Raw genomic sequence first — 21,435 nt, 5'->3', positions numbered from 1 at the left:
TGAATGCTGGTCCCCATCTCCTTCATAGGAGACGCCTGCGCTCACTTCCGCTCCGGTTTGCTGTGTTCCGTAGGGTGCGCGCACGCTCGTGCCCACTCTTAAAGGGCCAGCGCGCACATGTAAGAAATCATCATCATCATCAACACACATGATTTCCCAGACTATAAGAGGGCCCCAGCCCATCTGATCCTTGCCTGAGTGTTGTTAGTTATCCCTAGTCTGTCTTGCAAATGGTCCCTTAGTGTTTCCCGTTCCAGTTGTTACCCATGCCCAGATACTTGTTCCTGTATCCCGTGCTGTGTACTTCTTCCTGTGCCTACTAGTTGGAGTCGTGTCTACTGCACCTGCTGTTGTTTGCCACGTCCTGTGTCATCCGCTACGTCCTGTGTCATCTGCCATGTCCGGAGGGATTCGCCACGTCTGGCGCAACCTGCGGCACCTGCTGTCATCCGCCATGTCTGGCATTACATGCTGCACCCACCTCCATCCGTGTCAGAGCTGCGGCCACTGTCTGGACTATCCAGGTACCCTTGTGCGGGACTTTGTATTGCTGGCGTTCCCTGTTTGGCCAGCTGCCTCCCCGCTACGTCGGTGCGGCCTAGTTGGTCCACATACCCACAAACCGTGACATATACAGCATGAGAATCAACTCAGTACATATATACAGCACCAGAACAAAGCTCAGTACAAAAATACAGCATCAGAACCAAGATCATAACATATATACAGCACCAGAACTAAGATCATAGATATATACAGCACCAGCACAAATGCAGCTCAATGTAGTGCAACCCCTGCTACATAGGTTTGTACGGTGTAAAACTACAGCTCCCAGCATTGGCCGAACAATCATAAGGATATGCTGGGAGTTGCTGTTCCACAAAAAAACACAACTCATACCACCCATCATCTCGCTGCAGATCATACAGTGACTACAGTGCTGATTAGAGGCAGAATAAACATTTACATTAGGTGACTCACCGGTGACGTCTTCTCGAATTCTAGTTCTTTTTCTCTTTTCTTCTCCATCCGGTTCACACCTCTATGACTACTTCTCCCGGCCACAGCCCATTTCTGCAGTTTTCTGCACAGATGTATTCAGCTTCTCACTTTTCAAACATTTCTGCACCTATAAACGAAGATAAAATTCTCATGGTGTCACACACTAAGCCGCAAAATATAATAGCGCCATACACTGCACCTCTAATTAAAATAGTGCCATACACTGTGTCCCTGATTATAATAGCACTATACACTGTTTCCCACAGTCACAGTGCTCCCTGTAGATAGTGCCCCCCATGGAGACCCCTGCAGATCGTGCCCCACATAGATCCCCCTGTAAATGGTGCCCCACTTAGATGCCCCTGTAGATATTGCCCCACATAAAGCCCCCTGTAGATAGTGCCCCACATACAGCTCCCTGTAGATAAGGCCCCACATACAGCCCCCTTTAAATAGTGCCCTACATACAGCCCCCTGTAGATAATCCCCACATACAGCCCCCCGTAAATAGTGCCCACATATAACTCCCCTGTATATAGTGCCCCATATATAGCTCATCCCTGTAGATAGTGCCCTACATATAGCTCCCCCTATAGCTAGTGCTCCAGATATAGCTGACTCCTGTATATAGTGCCCCACATATAGCCCACCCGTGTATATAGTGCCCACATATAGCCCACCCCTGTAGATAGTGCTCCACATATAGCCCACCCCTGTATATAGTGCCCCACATATAGCCCCCCATATATAATGCCCCACATATAGCCCATCCATCTATATAATGCCCCACATATAGCCCACCCTTATATATAGTATCCCTCATATAGCCCACCCGTGTATATAATGGCCCACATATAGCCCACCCCTGTATATAATATCCCTCATATAGCCCACCCCTGTATATAATGCCCCACATATAGCTCCCTCTGTAGATAATGACACGCCCTTTTTATTCTAAAAAAACGAAAACTTTACATGCTCACCCTGATCCCATTCCCACGCCGTTCGGTGGCAATCCAGACCTGCTCTCTTCTGGGCAGGTTTGCTTTGGCTGAACGACGAAAGGCGTTGATTGACAGGGCAAGTAATTCTGCCCTGTCATTCAGCACCTTTCAATGACGCAAGCGGCGTAAAGAAGTCATCGTGCCGCATGCATCGTTGAAAAGCGCTAAATGGTCGGGAACGGTGCACGGCCATTCATCGCTTATGCAATTATAGTGCAAGAGGTGGTGGCGGCGGCTGGTTTCAGTGGCGCCGCCGCCCCCTTAGAGAGGGGAATTTACTCATCCTTTGACTAAACGGACATATGAGAAACGATTCTATCCCACAGGTCGGGATGGGTTGACGCACGTTTATCGTGTATATAACTTAGTGTACTATTACATCATTTGTTATAACTTTAAAATGATCTCTTTCAGATTACTTTACCTGAGCCATATACAAGTTCTCCCCATGTTTACTTTGGACTCCCTTTGTTCCGGTGGGTAACATACATTTTTAGATTTAATATCGCCATGAGCATCGAAATTTATCTTTATAAATTGCGTCTATGTACCATAAGAAAACCAGGATGACATATAATAACAGTGTTCTTGTGACCAGAAATTTTTAATATTGAATTTTCCAACATTATGTCTCTATTCACACCGATGCGTTTTTTCAGCTACTTTTTTTTTTTACTTTGATATAATTCTAGTTATATCACAATAACTTTCAGAATTTATAACATAGGGACATATACTACATAATAAAATGTCACCTCTAAACAAACTATATTATATTAGGGACTATATTTATAATGTCTCATATATAATTCTCTTAAATTTGAGTAGTGAGCGATTTCACTGTTTCCTATATCAATCTCATTGACCTAGTACGATAGTTTATCACATCACGCATGCGCTGACACGCACAGTATTTCATCTATTAGGTAATGATATTATCTTTACCAAAATGGCCGCCGATGACTACACATGTCTGATGCGCATGCGCGAACCCGCGTGATGTCATAGACATGCGCAAACGAATCCTTAGAACACCGAAATCAACACACACGTGAACTTGGATCCAAAGTATTACATGTTAATGTTTTTAATTGTTCACAGCTGTACATGTTTAATAACGGACACATTAATTAGCACATTATGCACTTTTCTTGTGTATTGAGAAGATATTTGTATTGATCACTGTGGATACTTTATGTATTATTATATGTGATGTCATTTATAGACATCATTGTTGTTTTTAGTCTTAGTATTAATCACATGTTAATGGGACTATTTGTTCAGCCCCCGTATATACCACTGTTTTATACACCATCAGCGTGCTTGAAAAAGGCTCCACAAATACAGCCGAAACCTTGCACAGGGGCTAAAAAAAAACACTTTTTTCACTTTGAATCGGAGTGCTGCCTATTCTTGGAAACATATTGAAAGATTTGGAACCAAAAATCGGGTTCCCAAGGCGTGCGCCCATCCGTTATATGTGCTGGTGCTGCTGGACGGTGGACTCTATCTATCTATCTATCTATCTATCTATCTATCTATCTATCTATCTATCTATCTATCTATCTATCTATCTATCTATCTCATATCTATCTATCATTTATAATATAAATGTGTATGTAATAAAATATAATAATGTCTTTTCTCCTCCATAGCCATTGGACTGGGATGAGGACATAGATGACGTGCAGGAGACAACCTATCAATCTCACATTACTGCTGGCGGGTCCTTTCAGAATCTCTGTCACAAACTCCATCAGATGACATCAAAACTACTGACACAATGACCGAACCCAATGGTCATAATAAGTCAATGGTGTCCTGGTGCCGGGGGTGTCCTTCATACGATGGATCCGGCGCTGTGTCATGCTTTACATTATAAATAATCTTATAATTATGATCTATTCACACTCCTTTATTTATTGTACATCCACTGCCAGCCCGATATACCCGTCTCATCACCTGTCCCATCCCCCATCTACTAATGATACAGCACTAGAAGATCCGCCATGACGTTCTCTCTCATTCCTCTAGACCGGTGTTTCCCAACCTTAAAACATGGAACATGTTTTCCACTCCCGGGGAACTACTACTCCCATTCCTATGTATCTCATAGAAGTTTGGTGTAAAGGAGGTAAAGCGTTCTATAATTGTATATTCTGGATGAGAAATGTTTCACCAATAACTTGAGCAAATAGAACTCTGTTTTCTATTTCTACTGTAGGAGTGACATGTATTGCTACTGTGTTCTGTGGACCCCTGACCTGGAACCTCAGGAACCATGGTTGGAAAACATTATGCTGGACACGAGTCTGGCACTCATGATGCCCACATCAGACATGGCAGAGCAGGTTACTGCCAGGCAGGTGCCACCTGAGGATTCCATGACCTCTGACATCATGTGACCTGCACACGACCAACTGCCCTTTACTTTCAACTGTCGACAGCAGCGATCGCACTGGAGTCTACAGGTAGGAAGATATTGGAGAAAATGGCGTCCAATGGACATGGAGAAGACAGTGAGAAGAGAGAAGAAGAGAAGAGGAAGAGGGAGGAGGACAGCGTCACCGGATTCAAGAAGATCATGAAGAAGAGGAGAGGAGCCAAGGACAGAGGATTGGAGGATGAGGAGCCAAGACCTGGGAGCAGCCAAGACCCTGGAACATCCAGCCCCTATGCCAGGCTTACCATCAGCCGCTTTACCATCCACCAGGTCCTGGGTAGGGGCAGCTTTGGCAAAGTGAGTATAATATCTAAATATTACATTTGAAAGGGGCAGTAAACCTAAAGTTTCTATTTTATCTCCATCATTTGTTCTCTGTTATCAGCCATGTCACGCTGGATGGATGATGATTGTAGTGTTAGTCTATGGGATGCTACTTCCGTTTTTTATTTTAGTTTTTTCCTCCCCACTTTCTAAAAGTCATAACTTTTTTATTTTTCTGCTGACATAGCCGTATCAGATTATTATTATTTTTATTGCGGGATGAGTTGTAGTTTTTCATGCTGCCATTAATGTTTCATATAATGTACTGGGAAACAATTAAAACTTATTTCGATGGATGGAGTGGAAAACAAAACAGCAATTCGTCCATTGTTTTTAGGATTTCACTTTTTTTTAGTCAACTGAACAGTAAAAATAATGTGTTGCCTTTATTCTGCGGTCAGCACAACTACGGTGACAGCAAAATTATAACTTTTTTTTTTTTTACACTTTTTATCCAATAAAAACCATTTATAAAAAATATTCTGAAACCCAGAAGTTTTTTTATTTTTCGGTCGGTGGAGCGGTGTGAGGACTTGTTTTTTGCAGGGCGAGCTGTAGTTTTAATTGGTACCATTTTGGGTTACATATAACATTTCATCACTGTGTATTTCATTTTTTAGTGAGCAAAACAAAATGTAAAAAGTTTTTTTAATTTCGTTTTTTTTAATTTATTTTTTACGGCGTTCACCTTACGGTTAAATAACGTTCGATTTTAAACGTTTATCTTTTTTACGGATAACAATTCATCTTATTTTTTTTTATTTTATCAATTAGGGGTAAAGTGAGTTTTTAGATATTTTTTGTATGTTCCTTACACATTTGTTTGACCATTTTTTAAATGAGTTTCTATAAATTCCACTAGAGGACTTGATGGTAAGATTGCTGGTACAATACACTGTAATATTTATGTATTGTGCTTTTAGCATCCTCCTATTAAGCCCTTCCTCTGGCATGGCTTAATAGGAGGACCAAGATGGCAGCCGTCATTAGGACCTCTAGCTGCCATGACAACTATCTATACACCGCGATCGTGTCACGTAATAGAGGTGATGGGGTGACAAAGGGAGCTTTCCCCTGAGTAACGGTTTAGATGGCACGGTTGCTATTAGTTTATACTTACATAACCATGGTGACACACCCAGTGGCGGATTAAGTAGACCATGGGCCCTGGGCTGTTACCAAACTTGGGCCCCCCTTCCGCACCGCCGCCCTGTAACAATTTTTAACACTAGCTTTTTGGGCAAGCATTAACAAATGGGTGTTACGATTCCCCTTGTCACAGGGCTGTGTCCCTACATACTGACAGTATCACACTGTGCAGGGACACGTCCTCCTGACAAGGGGAATTGTCTATCAGTCCTGGACTGCAGAAAGACTTTTTGTGAAATACAAGAATTTTCTATAATAAACATGTCAGGAGAGGTGACAGATTTTTTTATAAATCTAGTGACTCACAGGTGACAACGTCTCAGATTTTAGTATTTTTTTCCCTCTTTTCTACTCCATCCGGTCCAGAGCTCATGACGACTTTTCCCGGCCATGACTCATTTCTGCAGAATTTGCCACTCAGATGTCTTCGGCTCCTCACTTTTCCACCATTTCCACACCTATAAATGAAAATAAAGTTATCATGGTGCCACAAACTGTACCCCTAAATATAATAGCACCAAACACTGCGCGCCTGAATATAATAATACCACACACTGTAAAACACCACATACACACAGCCCCCTGTACATAGTGCCACACACAGCCCCCTGGACATAGTGCCACACATAGCCCCCTGTACAAAGTGCCACAAACAGCCCCCCATACATAGTGCCACACACACAGCCCCTGTAGATATTGCACACCACCATACATAGCGCCCCACATAGCCCCCTGTAGATATCACACATCCCCCATAGAGAGCGTTACACACAGCCCCCTATAGATAGTGCCATTCAGCCCCACTGTAGAAAGCGCCACACAGCCCTCCCCTCTTGTAAATAGCGCCAAAAAAAACCCCTACAAAGAGCGCCACACACATACCGCTGTGGATAGCGCTACACAGCCCCCCCTTGTATATAGTGCTACTCAGCCCTCCCCCTTTGTGCATAGTGTCACACAGCACTCCCCCTTGCATAAAGGCCACATAGCACCCCCCCTTGTATATTGTGACACAGAGCACTCCCCCCTTTGTATACAGGCCCACACAGCGCTACCCTCCCCCTTGTATATAGGGCCACCCAGCACTCCCCCTTGTATATAGTGTAACGGAGCAATCCCCCCCTCCTTGAATATATACACAGCGATAGTCCCCCACCTAAAAAAATGTATACAGTTTACTTACCTTACCCCGTGGCGGCCGCTCCAGCTGGACGCATGTGAATCCTCCGGACTAGACGCATGCGCAGACCGGCGTGATGCAGTACTGGGAGTCTTCCCAGTGCCTTATAGGCTGCAAGCCCAACGTGACCGGCTGCAGCCTATAGTATTAATTTGTATCTAAGTCCTGAGAACTCAGATACAAATGAATGTGGCTGCCGCTAGCACCGGGGCCCCCTCCGATGCTAGCGATGGCATCGGGCATGAGGGGGCACGTGCGATCATGTGCAGTTCTGCCGGCCATGGGCCCCCCAGGAGCCTTGGGCGGCTGCCCGAACAGCCCTAATGATAATCCGCCACTGCACCCACCTGCCGTCCTGCAGCCCGGCCTCCTGGGATGATGTTTTATCCCATGTGACCGCTGCAGCCTCTGATTGGCTGAAGCGGTCACATGGGAATAAACTTTATCCCAAGGGGCCGATCTGGATGAAGAAGCACAGAATTCTGGGTAAGTATAAGATTTCCCCCCCCCCTGATTATTGCAAATGAATTGCAGCTTTTCCGCCACAAAAATGGAACATCTGCAATTTATTGCTGGTTTTATCTCCCGACTGAATTTGATGGGGAAAACCCGCAACAAAAAAACAGCGATTATGGAAATACAATTGACATGCTGCGAATTAAAAAGCCGCCCTGCAGTGCAATTTCTGAGCGTTTTTTTTTGCTTATCATTTACGCAGCGTGTGGATAAGATTTGTTCAAATGTCATCCACTCTGCTGCTACTGTCTTATGCTGCGGATTTCTCGCAACAAAATCCGTTGCGGAAAATCTGCTGAATTTACGCTACGTGTGAACTTATCCTTAAAGCGCGTGATTCTGCTCCATTCTCCCTCCTACCAACTATGACTTACATTTACGTCAGATGTCAGTAAGGCGTGAAGACCTCTCCATACAGCACCCAACAGCAGACACTGCATTACTGCATTATGCCGGTAGCTCAGCTTTGTTCTGCTGTAGGGTTCTGGGCACTACCCGACTGACCCACCTCTCAGTCCATGCCTGATCCTTCTTCTTCTCATGGGCACTCTCCATTTGTTTTCCTCAGGTGGTCCTGGCATCAGTCCCCGGCCGAAACACCTACATGGCCGTAAAAATTATCACCAAACGGGACAATGCGGACGAAATTATGAGAGAGCGGCGGATACTCCTGGCGGCCAGACACTGCCCGTTCCTATGCCACCTCTATGCCGCACATCAGTCTGAGGAACGGGCATATTTTATCACGGAGTATCTGTCCGGTGGCAGCCTGGAGGCTTTGATCAGGATGTGCGGCTGCTTGAACATCGGCAACGTAAGGCGAGTAAATAATCAGGAGACTGAGGGGGGTGGACAGAAGAAAAGGTGAGGGAGAGGTCAGATGAAGGACAATGCAGAGAATGCAGAATACAGGCTGCCATAATCAGCGCCTCTTCTCTGATAGAGACCACACACACTCCATCATAACATGATATTAGGGAATTGATAGAGGAAGATTTCATGACATTGAGACTCCGCTCTGTTCTCCCCATCAGATTCTACACAGCAGAGATGATATGTGGCCTCCAGTTCCTCCATGGACACAACATCGTCCACCGGTAAGCAGAACTTCCCCATTTTCTCCGTCTCCATTACATGCTATAAATAATGCACCCAGCTTTCCTACACTCCTGAGTGGCTATTCTGCTTGTAGGTGCAGTGATTCATCCCCCGTCTCCTGGATCACTGGGCGGATTTGTCATTCTCTCGTCTTATTTCTTTGCAGAGATCTAAAGCCGGAGAATATAATGCTGGATGCAGATGGCCACGTCCGTATCATCGACCTGGGACTGGCCCAAGATGGAGTCACCGCCTCCAATAAGATCAGTGGAGTGACGGGAACGTTGGATTACATGGCCCCCGAGGTGCTTCTTGGAAAAAAATACGGCACCGCAGTTGACTGGTGGAGCCTGGGGATTGTGGTGTCCAGGATGGCAGCAGGACGCTCCCCCTTTTACAACGGCCCCGTCAGGCGAATGGCTTTCAAAGCCATCACCACCGCGAAGCCTAAATTTCCAACTTGGCTTAATCCTGACGTGAAACATCTAACCAAGAGACTGGTCCGTAAAAATTCTGAGAGGCGCCTCGGTGTGTGCGGGAACATCAGAGCGCATCCATTCTTCTCCACCATCGGCTGGGAGGAACTGCAGGAGAGGAGGGCACGGCCACCTTTTACACCATTTGTGCCTGTTCTGGAGAACCAACATCTGAAGTGGCCAGAGAATAACAAAGCCCTTCACCCCTTGTCCGGGTTCAGCTTCATGTCACCAAGCTGGACCCCTTAACATCTCAGGACAAGGGCCCAGAACTTCACGCCTCCTGACCCGCGCCTCATGTCTCTGCTGCTGTATGTCACCTCGGCTGCCCAGACCATCATCTCTCTCCGTAACATCTTCATGCCGCACCTCTGCCATCTTGCTGCTGCACCAGGGCCTTGACTTGCCATCCTCCAATCCCGGGCTGGCATCTGACATCACTCCAGCCTGAAGATCCTCTACACCCCCCAGGAGCGGCCTGTGCTTAGTTTCCATCTGGAGAGATCAGGAATAATAGCCGCATGTTGTAGTCCTGGGGCCGGAGCGGCCATTATACCTGATCTCACCTCAGCACAGGCCAGGTAAGTAATGCACCCACATCACCCACATCACTAGCATCACCCACATCACTAACATCACCACATATTAAGTATAGACACCGCACTACATAATATGTATAGACACCGCACTACATGATAAGTATAGACACCGCACTACATGATAAGTATAGACACCGCACTACATGATAAGTATAGACACCACACTACATGATAAGTATAGACACCACACTACATGATAAGTATAGACACCCGCATATAGACACATAGTACATTTAGATTAGACTTTAGCCTTTGATCCTGGGATTATTCTGATCGCCATATTTGGGGTCAGGAAGGAATTTTCCCCCCTTAATATGAGGACAATTGGCTCATTCCTCAAAGGGGGTTTTCGCCTTCCTCTGGATCAACACGGCCTTAAATAGGTTTAGGATTATAGAGTAATAAGTAGTAACACACATAAGTAACATAATATAAATATAGAAAAATAATTTATAAAAAATAATTCTTAATTTAATACAATTTATAGTTTACACATATATAAATACAGTAGTTAATTAAAAATAATAATAAAAAAAAAATAAACTAAGAATTTTTCCCTATATTACACATCAGCCTTTGATCCTGGGATTTATGCCGACCGCCATATTTGGGGTCAGGAAGGAATTTTCCCCCCTAATATGAGGACAATTGGCTCATTCCTCACAGGGGGTTTTCGCCTTCCTCTGGATCAACACGGCCTTTAGCTAGGTTTAGTATAATAGATAAATAGATGACACATACATATACACAGTATATAATAATAGTAGTCTTAATACTTATATAATAATTTCCTAATAATAAAATATAACCTTCCCTTATCTATAAATAAAATTCTCCTTTTACCCCCTACATCTTTGTGCTTGTTGTTATTCCCATTGGACGTCTATGTTGTAAATGTTGTATAGGTCTCAATGTCTTATTCTCCAGGTTTTACCCATTTAGAGTGTAGCTAAACGTTTGACAAACTTCTGACATGTCCGAACAAACACGAAGCGGCGGAGCGATCACACAAGTGCTTCAGCTGCTTCATTCTAGCGATTGGTGGGGGTCTCAGTGCTCGGACCCCCACAATCCAACCTTCTGACATGTCACTATGACATGTCAGAAGTTTGTCAAACGTTTAGCTACACTTTAAAGGTATATGCCAGATTTAAAGCCCAAATGTGGTGTGAACAGAGTCTTAAAGGGGTTGTTAGGTTTTTACAATACCGTTTTGCTAGAGGGGTCCCGTAATCTCTGGGGGAACTTAATACAAGAGTTTAATTTCCCTACACTCTCTCTAAAGGGTTATTAAAGTATTAGGCGGGATTCACACGACCGGGTCGTTCCCGAGCCCGAGTGTCGGCCAGTAAAATCGGCCATTTTGTCCGGCCGGTTTGCATTAAGTTTTGCATCCGTGCCGGGCCGGGCAGATCCGGACAGTGACATCAGCGGCAACTCCTGAAGGGGAATCCCCATGTGTTCGGGGATTCCGCTTCAGGAGTTTCCCCTGATGTCACTGCCCAGATATGGACAGAGACATCAAGCGCTCTGTCCAGGAGCGGAATCCCCGAAAACACGGGGATTCCGCTCCTTCAAGGAGCTAAAGTGCGGCTAGCACATAGCAGAGATACCTCCCCGCTCTGCTATAGTGGCGTCGCTACAGTAGTAGCAGCCGCAGCAGCAGCAGCTGCAGCTGCTAGCGTCGCCATCGAAGGTGTCGCCGGGCCAGGGTGCTTTTAAAACAAGCAGGGGAAGGGAGCCAGCGCAGCGCTCCCTTCCACCTGCTGTACACCCCGGCACTGCCACACAGTGTACAGCGATGCCATTCGTCCGAATGGCTTTAACTCCTCCTCCTCACATGCACTCTGCGCTGTGAGGAGGAGGAGATAGAGTGCAAGCGCCGGAAAACCCGGCCATCACTCGGGACACATCCCGGTGATGGCCGTGTAATACCCGGCCCCATAGACTTCTATGGGAGCCGGGCGGCCGGGTACCCGGCCGAAGATAGAGCATGTCTTATTTTTTGACGGCCGGTTTTCCCGGCCGTCAAAAAATCGGTCGTGTGAATAGCCCCATTAGGGGTCTATTATTCCTAATGCAGCCGGGTGCCGGCCGACTTATGAACGGCCGGCACCCGGCCGGGAAACCCTGCCGTGTGAATGAGGCCTTACACAGTTCTAAAATCACCAGGCTGTGCATGTAGTACATGGATGTGTTGATCCTCCTTAGCATGACCTGCCTAGGTAGAGTCGTGTGTTAACCTTAAACCATACTATCCCCCACCCCCATTTAGTAACGACACATGACACCGAGGTTGGATGTGAAATGGCCACAGCAGCCGTTTATTAATTTCACAGTTTTATAAAAACAATTTAAATCCGAAACATTCGGATAACTAGTTAGGAATCCACCAGAGAATTCCTCCTAATAATTCACATGACCCAACATGGGTCAGAATCATAAATAACAATTAAACGTTAACATTAACCCGAGCAGAGGAAGTCCTTGAAGCCCCTTCAGATGTTCCTTTCAAGAACACACCGAATTAGCCATCTGCAAACCACTAATTACCTCCAGCCGTAAACCAGCTCGGAAGCACCGTTCACCTCTGCAGATGGCTCCAACCACTAGAAGTCCACTTCAAGGGGATAACACCCGTTGAAGCCCTCAAGTGATATACCGACCACTAGAAGTCCACTTCAAAGGGATAACACCCGATGAAGCCTTCAAGTGACATACCTTCTACCAGAAGACCACTTCAAAGGGATAACACCCGATGAAGTCTTCAACCATGTACCTTTTTTGGGGGACGCATACCCCCGATGCGACCCCCCCACCATTTTGTACTGACTGGCCTCAAGGACTCCCCCCGCCAGCTGCCATGACAACAGAACCTACTCCGGAAAAAAGAAAAACATGTTAAATAAACACACAAAATAAAACACAACGCTCATATACGGACGTACAGAAGACCTAAGGAGTAACAAAACAAGGGTGGGAGGGTGGGAGCTTTGCTTCTTGTGTATTACTCCTCCCGCTGCTTCCGGCTCAATGCCGAGAAACAGCGGGAAGCGCAGTAACGGCCCCCCCGTCCCCCCTAGCTCCTCCCCGTCCCTCCTTCAGCTCCTTCACCTTTCCCTCACCTCTTAACATTAACCCTTTCCCTACCAGGACGGTCATGTCGGCTTCCCTCAAGCCTGCAGCTGCGTCCAGCCTCTTCTGGAGATGATGTTTGTAGCTCCTCTCCATTCTGGCTAATTAATCAGGTTCCTGAACAGGGGAACCCACACTATTACACTAAAATTCCCTAATAGGGCATTTGAAAATGGGTTTTCCAAACCAGAAAACAGCTTTAATGGTTATATAATGATAAGTGAGAGTTTGTTACAATGTATCAGTGCAGGAGAGAGCTGAAGTACAGGCTATTTAGATTGTGGAGGATTATCTAAACTGGATACATTGAATGGGGCACAGTGGGAGATGGAGGATCGGCTACAATGCTGCCCCCTACAGTCAGGGCCCTCACCTCATGGATGCTCCTGTTACCAGATCCTACACACCAGAGATCAACATTCATGAAGAAGAAAAATCCCCTGCAGAGACGTCCACACCGAGAGATCCAATAGGACTGGTCTATACAAGGAGACTTCATATCCGGGAGCATATTTACAGCCATGCCCCCATATAATAAATACTTCATTCCTGTATACATGAGAAGTTCTACAACTTTATAATATCATTTATGTTTCAATTACTCACCATTTTCAAGATCTGTTTGCTGTCAGTGAATGAGGACGCTCTTGCTCACATTCAGATGCAGTAAACCTGTACATCGCTAGTCCTGCTCTCAGCTAAGAAACATAAAGTAGATTAGGAAATTGTAGATCTTTTCATTTATACAGCAATTAAGCTTTAGTTACATAAAATCGGAAAACACACAGGTAGAGGACTCATTATCGGTAGTACTACAGTGATCTGGTGCCCGCAGGTATCTAATGGTAAATACGGCCCTGGTGAGTACCTCACCTTTATGTGTCTATATGTGACAGGGCATAAAATGTCATATAGGAAAAATCTTAAGAAAGAACTTACCACACGGGGATCATATATGTTATGTCGCTGGAAGAAACCTGCAGCACCGGCACCAATGGAAGAGGAGGATGAGGAGGCGTCGACGCCACTGAATGTGCCGTCCATCAACGCCATCGTCCCACGCGTTTCACTCCACCTGTGACTCTGCCGACTAATGTGAATACTGACTAAACACAAACACTGACCGGCCTCTTCACTAGTCCCTATTGTCATACAGCCGCCTTCGATAGAGAATTTACCCTAATCCAGTGGTGGTGAACTAACCCTAATCCACTTACAAGTGGTTTCCAGTAGTCAGTGGTACATATAGTATCCAAAGTCTGACAGCCAGTGGTATATAAAGTATCCACAGTCTGTTGGTTAGAGGCACATATAATATCCAGAGTCTGGTGGTCAGTGGTATATATAGTATCCACAGTCTGGTGGCCAGTGGTACATAAAGTATCCAGAGTCTGGTGTCAGTAATATATATAGTGGCGAAAGTCTGGAGTATCCAGAGTCTGGTAGCCAGTGGTATATATAGTATCGAGAGTCTGGTGGCCAGTGGTATATATAGTATCCGGAGTCTGGTGGCCAGTGGTATATATAGTATCCGGAGTCTGGTGGCCAGTGGTACATAAAGTATCCAGAGTCTGGTGTCAGTGGTATATATAGTGCCAAGAGTCTGGAGTATCCAGAGTCTGGTGGCCAGTGGTATATATAGTATCCAGAGCCTAGTGGCCAGTGGTATATATAGTATCCAGAGTCTGATGGCCAGTAGTTGTCACGAAGGGTCTGTGGACCCACTGAGCCGTACCGCCTTGGCGGTAAGGCAGCTGGCCAACAGGGAGCAGGTGAATGTCTATAGTTCTATAGGTACCTGTGGCAGCTCAAACAGCAGCAGGGCAGGCTCGGCTGGGACTTAGGTAGCAGGCGGACGTAGGGTGAGGTGAAGCAGGTCAGACGTGGATACAGCACGGCACGACTTTGGCACAGCTCAGTGCTAGACCAGGAAGGTATGGATTGCTAGGAACAGGAACTGGAAACAGGTATAGGGACAGGGACTGGAACTGGAAACTCACTAGGAGGCCATCACATAGACAAACTAGGGAACACAACAACGCTCAGGCATAGAACTAGGGGGCTGGACCCCTCTTATAGTCCAGGGTACTCACGGGTCAAAGTTCATCAATGAGGTCCGGTGCGCGTGCTGCCCCTTTAAGAGCGGGCGCGCGCACCCTACCGGGTCCGGCAGAGGTAAGTAGACGCGAGCACTGGCGTCTCCTGAGGAGGAGGCTGAGGCCAGCGCTTGCCGACTCGTGGCTGCGGCTGTCAGTGGGAGGTTGGAGCTGAAAGCCCGCAGCCACGGACATTACAGTAGTACATATAGTATCCAGAGTCTGGTGGCCAGTGGTATATATAATATCCAGTGTCTGGTGGCCAGTGGTATATATAGTATCCAGAGTCTGGTGGCCAGTGGTACATATAGTATCCAGAGTCCGGTGGCCAGTGGTGTATATATAGTGTCCAGAGTCTGGCGTATCCAGAGTCTGGTGGCCAGCGGTATATATAGTATCCAGAGTCTGGTGGCCAGTGGTATATATAGTATCCAGAGTCTGATGGCCAGTAGTACATATAGTATCCAGAGTCTGGTGGCCAGTGGTATATATAATATCCAGAGTCTGGTGGCCAGTGGTATATATAGTATCCAGAGTCTGGTGGCCAGTGGTATATATAGTATCCAGAGTCTGGTGGCGTTACCTACAGGGGGGGCTGTATGGCGTTACCTAAAGGGGGGGCTATATGGCGTTACCTAAAGGGGGGCTGTATAGTGCTACCTACAGGGGGGCTGTATAGCGTTACCTACAGGGGGGGCTGTATAGCGTTACCTACATGGGGTTGTATATCGTTACCTACAGGGAGGGCTGTATAGCGTTACCTACATGGGGGCCTGTATGGCATTACCTACAGGGGGGGGCTGAATGGCATTACCTACAGGGGGGCTGTATGGCGTTATCTACAGGGGGGGGCTGTATGGCATTATCTACGGTGGGGCTGTAAAGAATGCACTTTCTACAAGGGGGGGTTGTGTGACACCCAGGGGAGGGGGGCCCAGTCAAAAGTTTGCTATGGGGCCCAGTCTTTCCTAGTTACGCCCCTGCATATAGTATCCAGAGTCTGGTGTCAATGGTATATATATAGTGTCCAGAGTCTGGTAGTCAGTAGTACACATAGTATCCACAGTCTTGTGGTCAGTGATATACACAGTATACAGAGTCTGGTGGTTCATGGTCCATATAGTATACAGAGTCTGGTGGTTCATGGTCCATATAGTATCCAGAGTCTGATGGTCAGTGGTATATATATATTATCCAGAGTCTGGTGTCAGTGGTGTATATATATATATATAGTATCCAGAGTCTGGTGTCAGTGGTATATATATAGTATCCAGAGTCTGGTGTCAGTGGTATATATAGTATACAGAGTCTGATGGTCAGTGGTACATATAGTATCCAGAGGCTGGTGGTCAGTAGTACATATAGTATCCAGAGTCTGGTGGTCAGTGGTACATATAGTATCCAAAGTCTGGTGGTCAGTGGTACAAACACTAGCCATAGTCTGTTGGTCAGCAGTATATACATAATTTGTATCCAGAGTCTGGTGATGAGTGATACATATAGCGTTCAGAGTCTGGTAGTCAGTGGTACATATAGTATCCAGAGTCTGGTAGCCAGTGGTACATATAGTATCCAGAGTCTGGTAGTCAGTGGTATATATAGTATCCAGAGTCTGGTAGTCAGTGGTACATATAGTATCCAGAGTCTGGTAGTCAGTGGTACATATAGTATCCAGAGTCTGGTAGTCAGTGGTACATATAGTATCCAGAGTCTGGTAGTCAGTGGTACATATAGTATCCAGAGTCTGGTAGTCAGTGGTACATATAGTATCCAGAGTCTGGTAGTCAGTGGTACATATAGTTTTCAGAGTCTAGTAGTGAGTGGTACATATAGTTTCAGGGGCACTTTGTGAGAGGAGTGTTGAGTACTGGAATTATATGCAGTTTAGCCTTTCCCAGTGCCCTGATTTGTGGGTTTGAGCACAGCCTGCAAGGAGAAGGAAAAGCCACCACCCCTTAATTCCTTAAGGGCTCTTGCACAAGACCGTGTGTGATGCCCGAGTCCCGTCCATGGTCCTTGAAAAGATAGGGCATTTTCACAACCCGATTCACCTACTGCAGTGAATGAGTGCATGGAAACTATCGGTTGCCACTCGGATGCTGTGAAAAACGACCCGAGTGGCACTTGGTAATTTGCCTGATGAATCCAGGAGAGTAACATTGGGGAGTTCCCTGGATTCCTGTACACATAATGTATATTATATATGGGACAGGTTACAGGCAGGGGCCAGAGTCATATAAAAAGTACAAGGCACCCAGCTTGTGTATCGTCACCTAAATGTTGGGAGTGATCGGTATGAAACTCCTCATATTCTTGTTCTTATTCTCAAAGATGTTCTGCAGTAGCTAAGAAAGGTGTGTATTAAAAGATCTAGTCTATTTTCAGAACCTGGAGAAGTGCTTTGAAGAGGGGATAGGAAAGCTTCATGTCAATCATTGTCTATTGTCTAGTTTTCTTCCAAGTCAATACATTTTTGTAAGTGCCAGCATTATTTGATGTTTTTATTTTCGTGTTTTTTTCTCTCGGGCAAACGAGTGCCGTAGGTTTCTTCTGCCTCCTATTGATTTCAATGGGAGGTCAAAGGTAGAATCCACTCAAAGAAAGAGCATGCCGCTTTTTTTCCCGTGAGCGGCCAAAACTGTCCGAAACCGCTTCTGCCTCCCATTGAAGTCCATGGGAAGCAATTTGGGCCATTTTTTAGTGCTGACATAAACTCTGTGTGAACTGGCCCTAAAAAAGGCAGAACCCAGACCCCTAATAAACACAGACCCCAGACCCCCTAATAAATACAGACATCCTAAAAAATACTGACCCCCTTATATATATATATATATAGACCCCAGACCCCCTAATAAATGCAGACCCCAAATCACATTATAAATTCAGATCCCAGACCCCTAACACATACAAACCCAAGTCGCCCTAATAAACACAGACCAGAGACCAGACCCCTAATAAATACAGACCCCACACCATCTAATAAATAGAGACCCAAGGCCCTCTAAGAAATACAGACCCCAGACCCCTTTATAAATACAGACCCCCATATAAATAAACTCAGGATGAAGCAGCCACACACTAGGGCCGGGTCCACACAACCTGGTAGAAGAGAGATCGATGCACATTTAACCCCTTCCCGCCCCATGACATAATAGTACATTAAGGTTAATCACTGTTGATTTATTTTTCTTGTTTTCTCTAAAAATAAATGTAAAACTTTGTAAAGTTCCTTCAAATGTTTCCTACAAGATCTAGGGGCCGATAATGAATGAAGATGATTGGAGGAACCTAGAAGAATGGACAAAATCCAGAATAAGGGAAAACACCTGACAAATCTCCTGTGTAACAGAGAAGCAGCTAAAGATGAGAAGTAATAAGGAGATATGAACGTCATTACATTCTACACGAGATACGGGAGTCAGTGATTTCTGCAGAGTTTGCCGCTCAGATGCCATCATCTTCTCACTTTTTGAATACATCCACACCTCTAAACTAAGACAAGAAAATCAATGTGCCACACACTGTGAATCTGAATATAATAGTATCACACACTATGCCTCAGAATATACTGCCACACACAGTTAAATAAAACACCACACACACGATGTGTCCCCTGGAGATAGCGCCCTTCACAGTACACTCTGTAGATAATGCCACTCACAGCGCCCCCTGGAGATAGTGCCCCCTGGAGATAGTGCCCTCAGGAGATAAAAATACAAAGTCCCCCCTGGAGACAGTGCTTTCTAGAGATAGTGCCCCCTGGGGATAGTGCCATCTGTAGATAATGCCACTCACAATGCCCCCTGGAGACGGTGCTCACTGGAGATAGTGCTCGGTGGAAATAGTGCCCCCTGGAGATAGTGCTCCCTTGAGATGGTAGCACTCACAGTGCCCTCTATAGACAATGCCACTTTCAGTGCCCCCTGGAAATTTTGCCATTTGTAGATGATGCCACTCACAGTACCCCCTTTATATAGTGCCCTCTTTAGAAAGCGCCACAATGCCCCTTTGAGATAGGGCCACAATGTCCTAAGGACACGGATACAATTGAGTGCAGAAGGACCAGTTCTGGATCCTGGTTCTCCCCGGTTCCCTGAACCGACAGTAATTTTAACAAACAGGTCGCAGTCGCATAGCGTTTTATGCCACGAATTTGCAACAATTGCAGCACAATTTCATAAAAATGTGTAAACAGAACTTTAATGGTCGCACGATTTAGTAAAGTGCTTCTTATGTGTGGACTTCAAGGTGCTGGAATAGACAAGTAATGCAGATGTGTGGTATGTCTATGTGCCGCGTCCATGACGTATATCTTGCCAAAAACATTACCATTTACGGTTATTCCCTCACAAAAGATATAAATATATAAGTAGGCATTAAGGGTATGTTCACACGACCTATTTTCAGACGTAATTCAGGCGTTTTACGCCTCAAATTACGCCTGAAAAAACGTCTCCAAAACTTCTGCAAACATCTGCCCATTGATTTCAATGGGTTTTACGATGTTCCGTTCAGACGAGGTATATTTTGACGCGTCGCTGTCAAAAGACGGCGCGGAATAAGACGCCCGCCTCAAAGAAGGGCATGTCACTTCTTGGGACGTAATTGGACCTGCTTTTCATTGACGTAATTTCAGTTGTATTTTGCGTTTGCGTGTGAACATACCCTAAGGGGTCTTATTCTACAGCGCCGTGCCACCCTGGAGCGTGGGGCATGGATGTCTAATGATGCCTGGAATCCATTTAAAAATGATGTCCATAGTAGACTAGTACTATCCTGCAGAGAGGCGCCAGCCAGCCAATCACTGCATGCACTTCACTAATAAAGTGGCCACTGATTGGTTCTACTTGCCTCCAGTATTATGCGCTGACACACAGACTTCTACCAGTATAATGCCCATGCTGATTGGCTGGATCTTCCACCCAATCACAGGTGCCACAGATAAGCACTGCCTGTACCACTGTATGTTGAATGTGATTACATAATGTGATACCAAAATATCTATCTATCTATCTATCTAATGTCTATCTATCTAATATCTATCTATCTATCTATCTATCTATCTATCTATCTATCTATCTATCTATCTATCTATCTATCTATCTATCTATCTATCTATCTATCTATCTCTCCCATATCTATCTATCTATCTATCTCTCCCATATCTATCTATCTCTCCCATATCTATCTATCTATCTATCTATCTATCTATCTATCTATCTATCTATCTATCTATCTATCTATCTATCTATCTATCTGTCTGTCTGTCTGTCTGTCTGTCTGTCTGTCTGTCTGTCTATATATCAGGGCCGATTCTAGCTTTTCTGCTGCTTAAGGTGAAAATTGAGATGGCGCCCCCCTGATTTTGATTGACATCCCCCTGGCTGTTCTACATCACTATCAGCCACCACCAACTCTTTCGGGTGCGCCGTTGCCTTGTACTCCCCTGGCATGCGCGGTGCAGCCTGGCAGAGTACACCTCGTTGCACGGTGTGTGCCAAAGGAGTACAAGGCAATGGCGCATCCGAAAAAGTTGGAGGAGACTGGTAGTGATGTATAACAGCCAGGGGGATGTCAATCATGAATGGAAAGGTGGGTTTCGAGGCAAGACTATGTGACTCTTCACATGACCGCCAAATGACCCTTTTTATGAGTAATTAGCATATAGTGTGCGTCATTTTAAAAGTTGATTTTATAGATTTTGCTTCATCTGAAAAATACATACAAGGGAATCTTTGGAAATATTGTCAGGTCATGTATTACCGCATGGTGGAGGTTCGAGGGGTTAAAACTACCTGAAAAAAATCCCATAAAATATATAATGAACTGAAAACAATTCTATCTTCCCTGCAATTTTGTTATTATAAATATATATAATTACAGCATCAGAACCAAGCTCATACATATATACAGTACCAGAACCAAGATCATAACATATATACAGTACCAGAACCAAGCTCAGTACATAAATACAGTAACAGAACAAAATCATAACATATATACAGCACCAGAACGAAGTTCAGTACATAAATACACCACCAGAACAAAGGTCATAACATATATACAGCACCAGAACAAAGCTCAGTACATAAATACAGCTCCAGAACAAAGGTTATAACATATATACAAACACCAGAACCAAGCTCATACATATATACAGCATGAGAATAAAGCTCAGTACACATATGCAACACCAGAACAAAGCTCATATATATATATATATATACACACACATCACCATAACAAAGCTCATACATATATACAGCACCAGAACAAAGCTCATACATATATACATCACCAGAGCAAAGCTTATACATATATACAGCACCAGAACCAAGATCAGTACATATATACAGCACCAGATCCAAGATCAGTACATAAATACAGCTCCAGAACAATGTTCATAATATGTA

At 45.2% G+C, this 21,435-nt stretch overlaps 1 protein-coding gene and 1 long non-coding RNA gene across 2 annotated transcripts in view; one reads left to right on the top strand and one right to left on the bottom strand.

The window, feature by feature from the left end:
* Nucleotides 1-21,435, bottom strand: part of LOC142665733 (uncharacterized) — an 85,156-nt gene that overhangs the window by 50,682 nt on the left and 13,039 nt on the right. The window contains exons 3-4 of the long non-coding RNA XR_012851555.1: nt 13,533-13,624; nt 6,229-6,380 (exon numbers count right to left, since the gene is read on the bottom strand). This is a non-coding gene — a long non-coding RNA (uncharacterized LOC142665733). The remainder of the gene's footprint in view (nt 1-6,228; nt 6,381-13,532; nt 13,625-21,435) is intronic.
* LOC142665638 (protein kinase C delta type-like) lies at nt 8,193-10,631 on the top strand. The gene is made up of 2 exons (XM_075845361.1): nt 8,193-8,715; nt 8,883-10,631. The coding sequence occupies exons 1-2, from the start codon at nt 8,618-8,620 to the stop codon at nt 9,439-9,441; spliced, it is 657 nt and encodes a 218-aa protein (XP_075701476.1). The 5' UTR covers nt 8,193-8,617; the 3' UTR covers nt 9,442-10,631.

Source organism: Rhinoderma darwinii, chromosome 13 (genome assembly GCF_050947455.1).
Source record: "Rhinoderma darwinii isolate aRhiDar2 chromosome 13, aRhiDar2.hap1, whole genome shotgun sequence".
Taxonomy (NCBI): Eukaryota; Metazoa; Chordata; class Amphibia; order Anura; family Rhinodermatidae; genus Rhinoderma; species Rhinoderma darwinii.
This window is presented reverse-complemented; position numbering and strand designations above follow the sequence as displayed.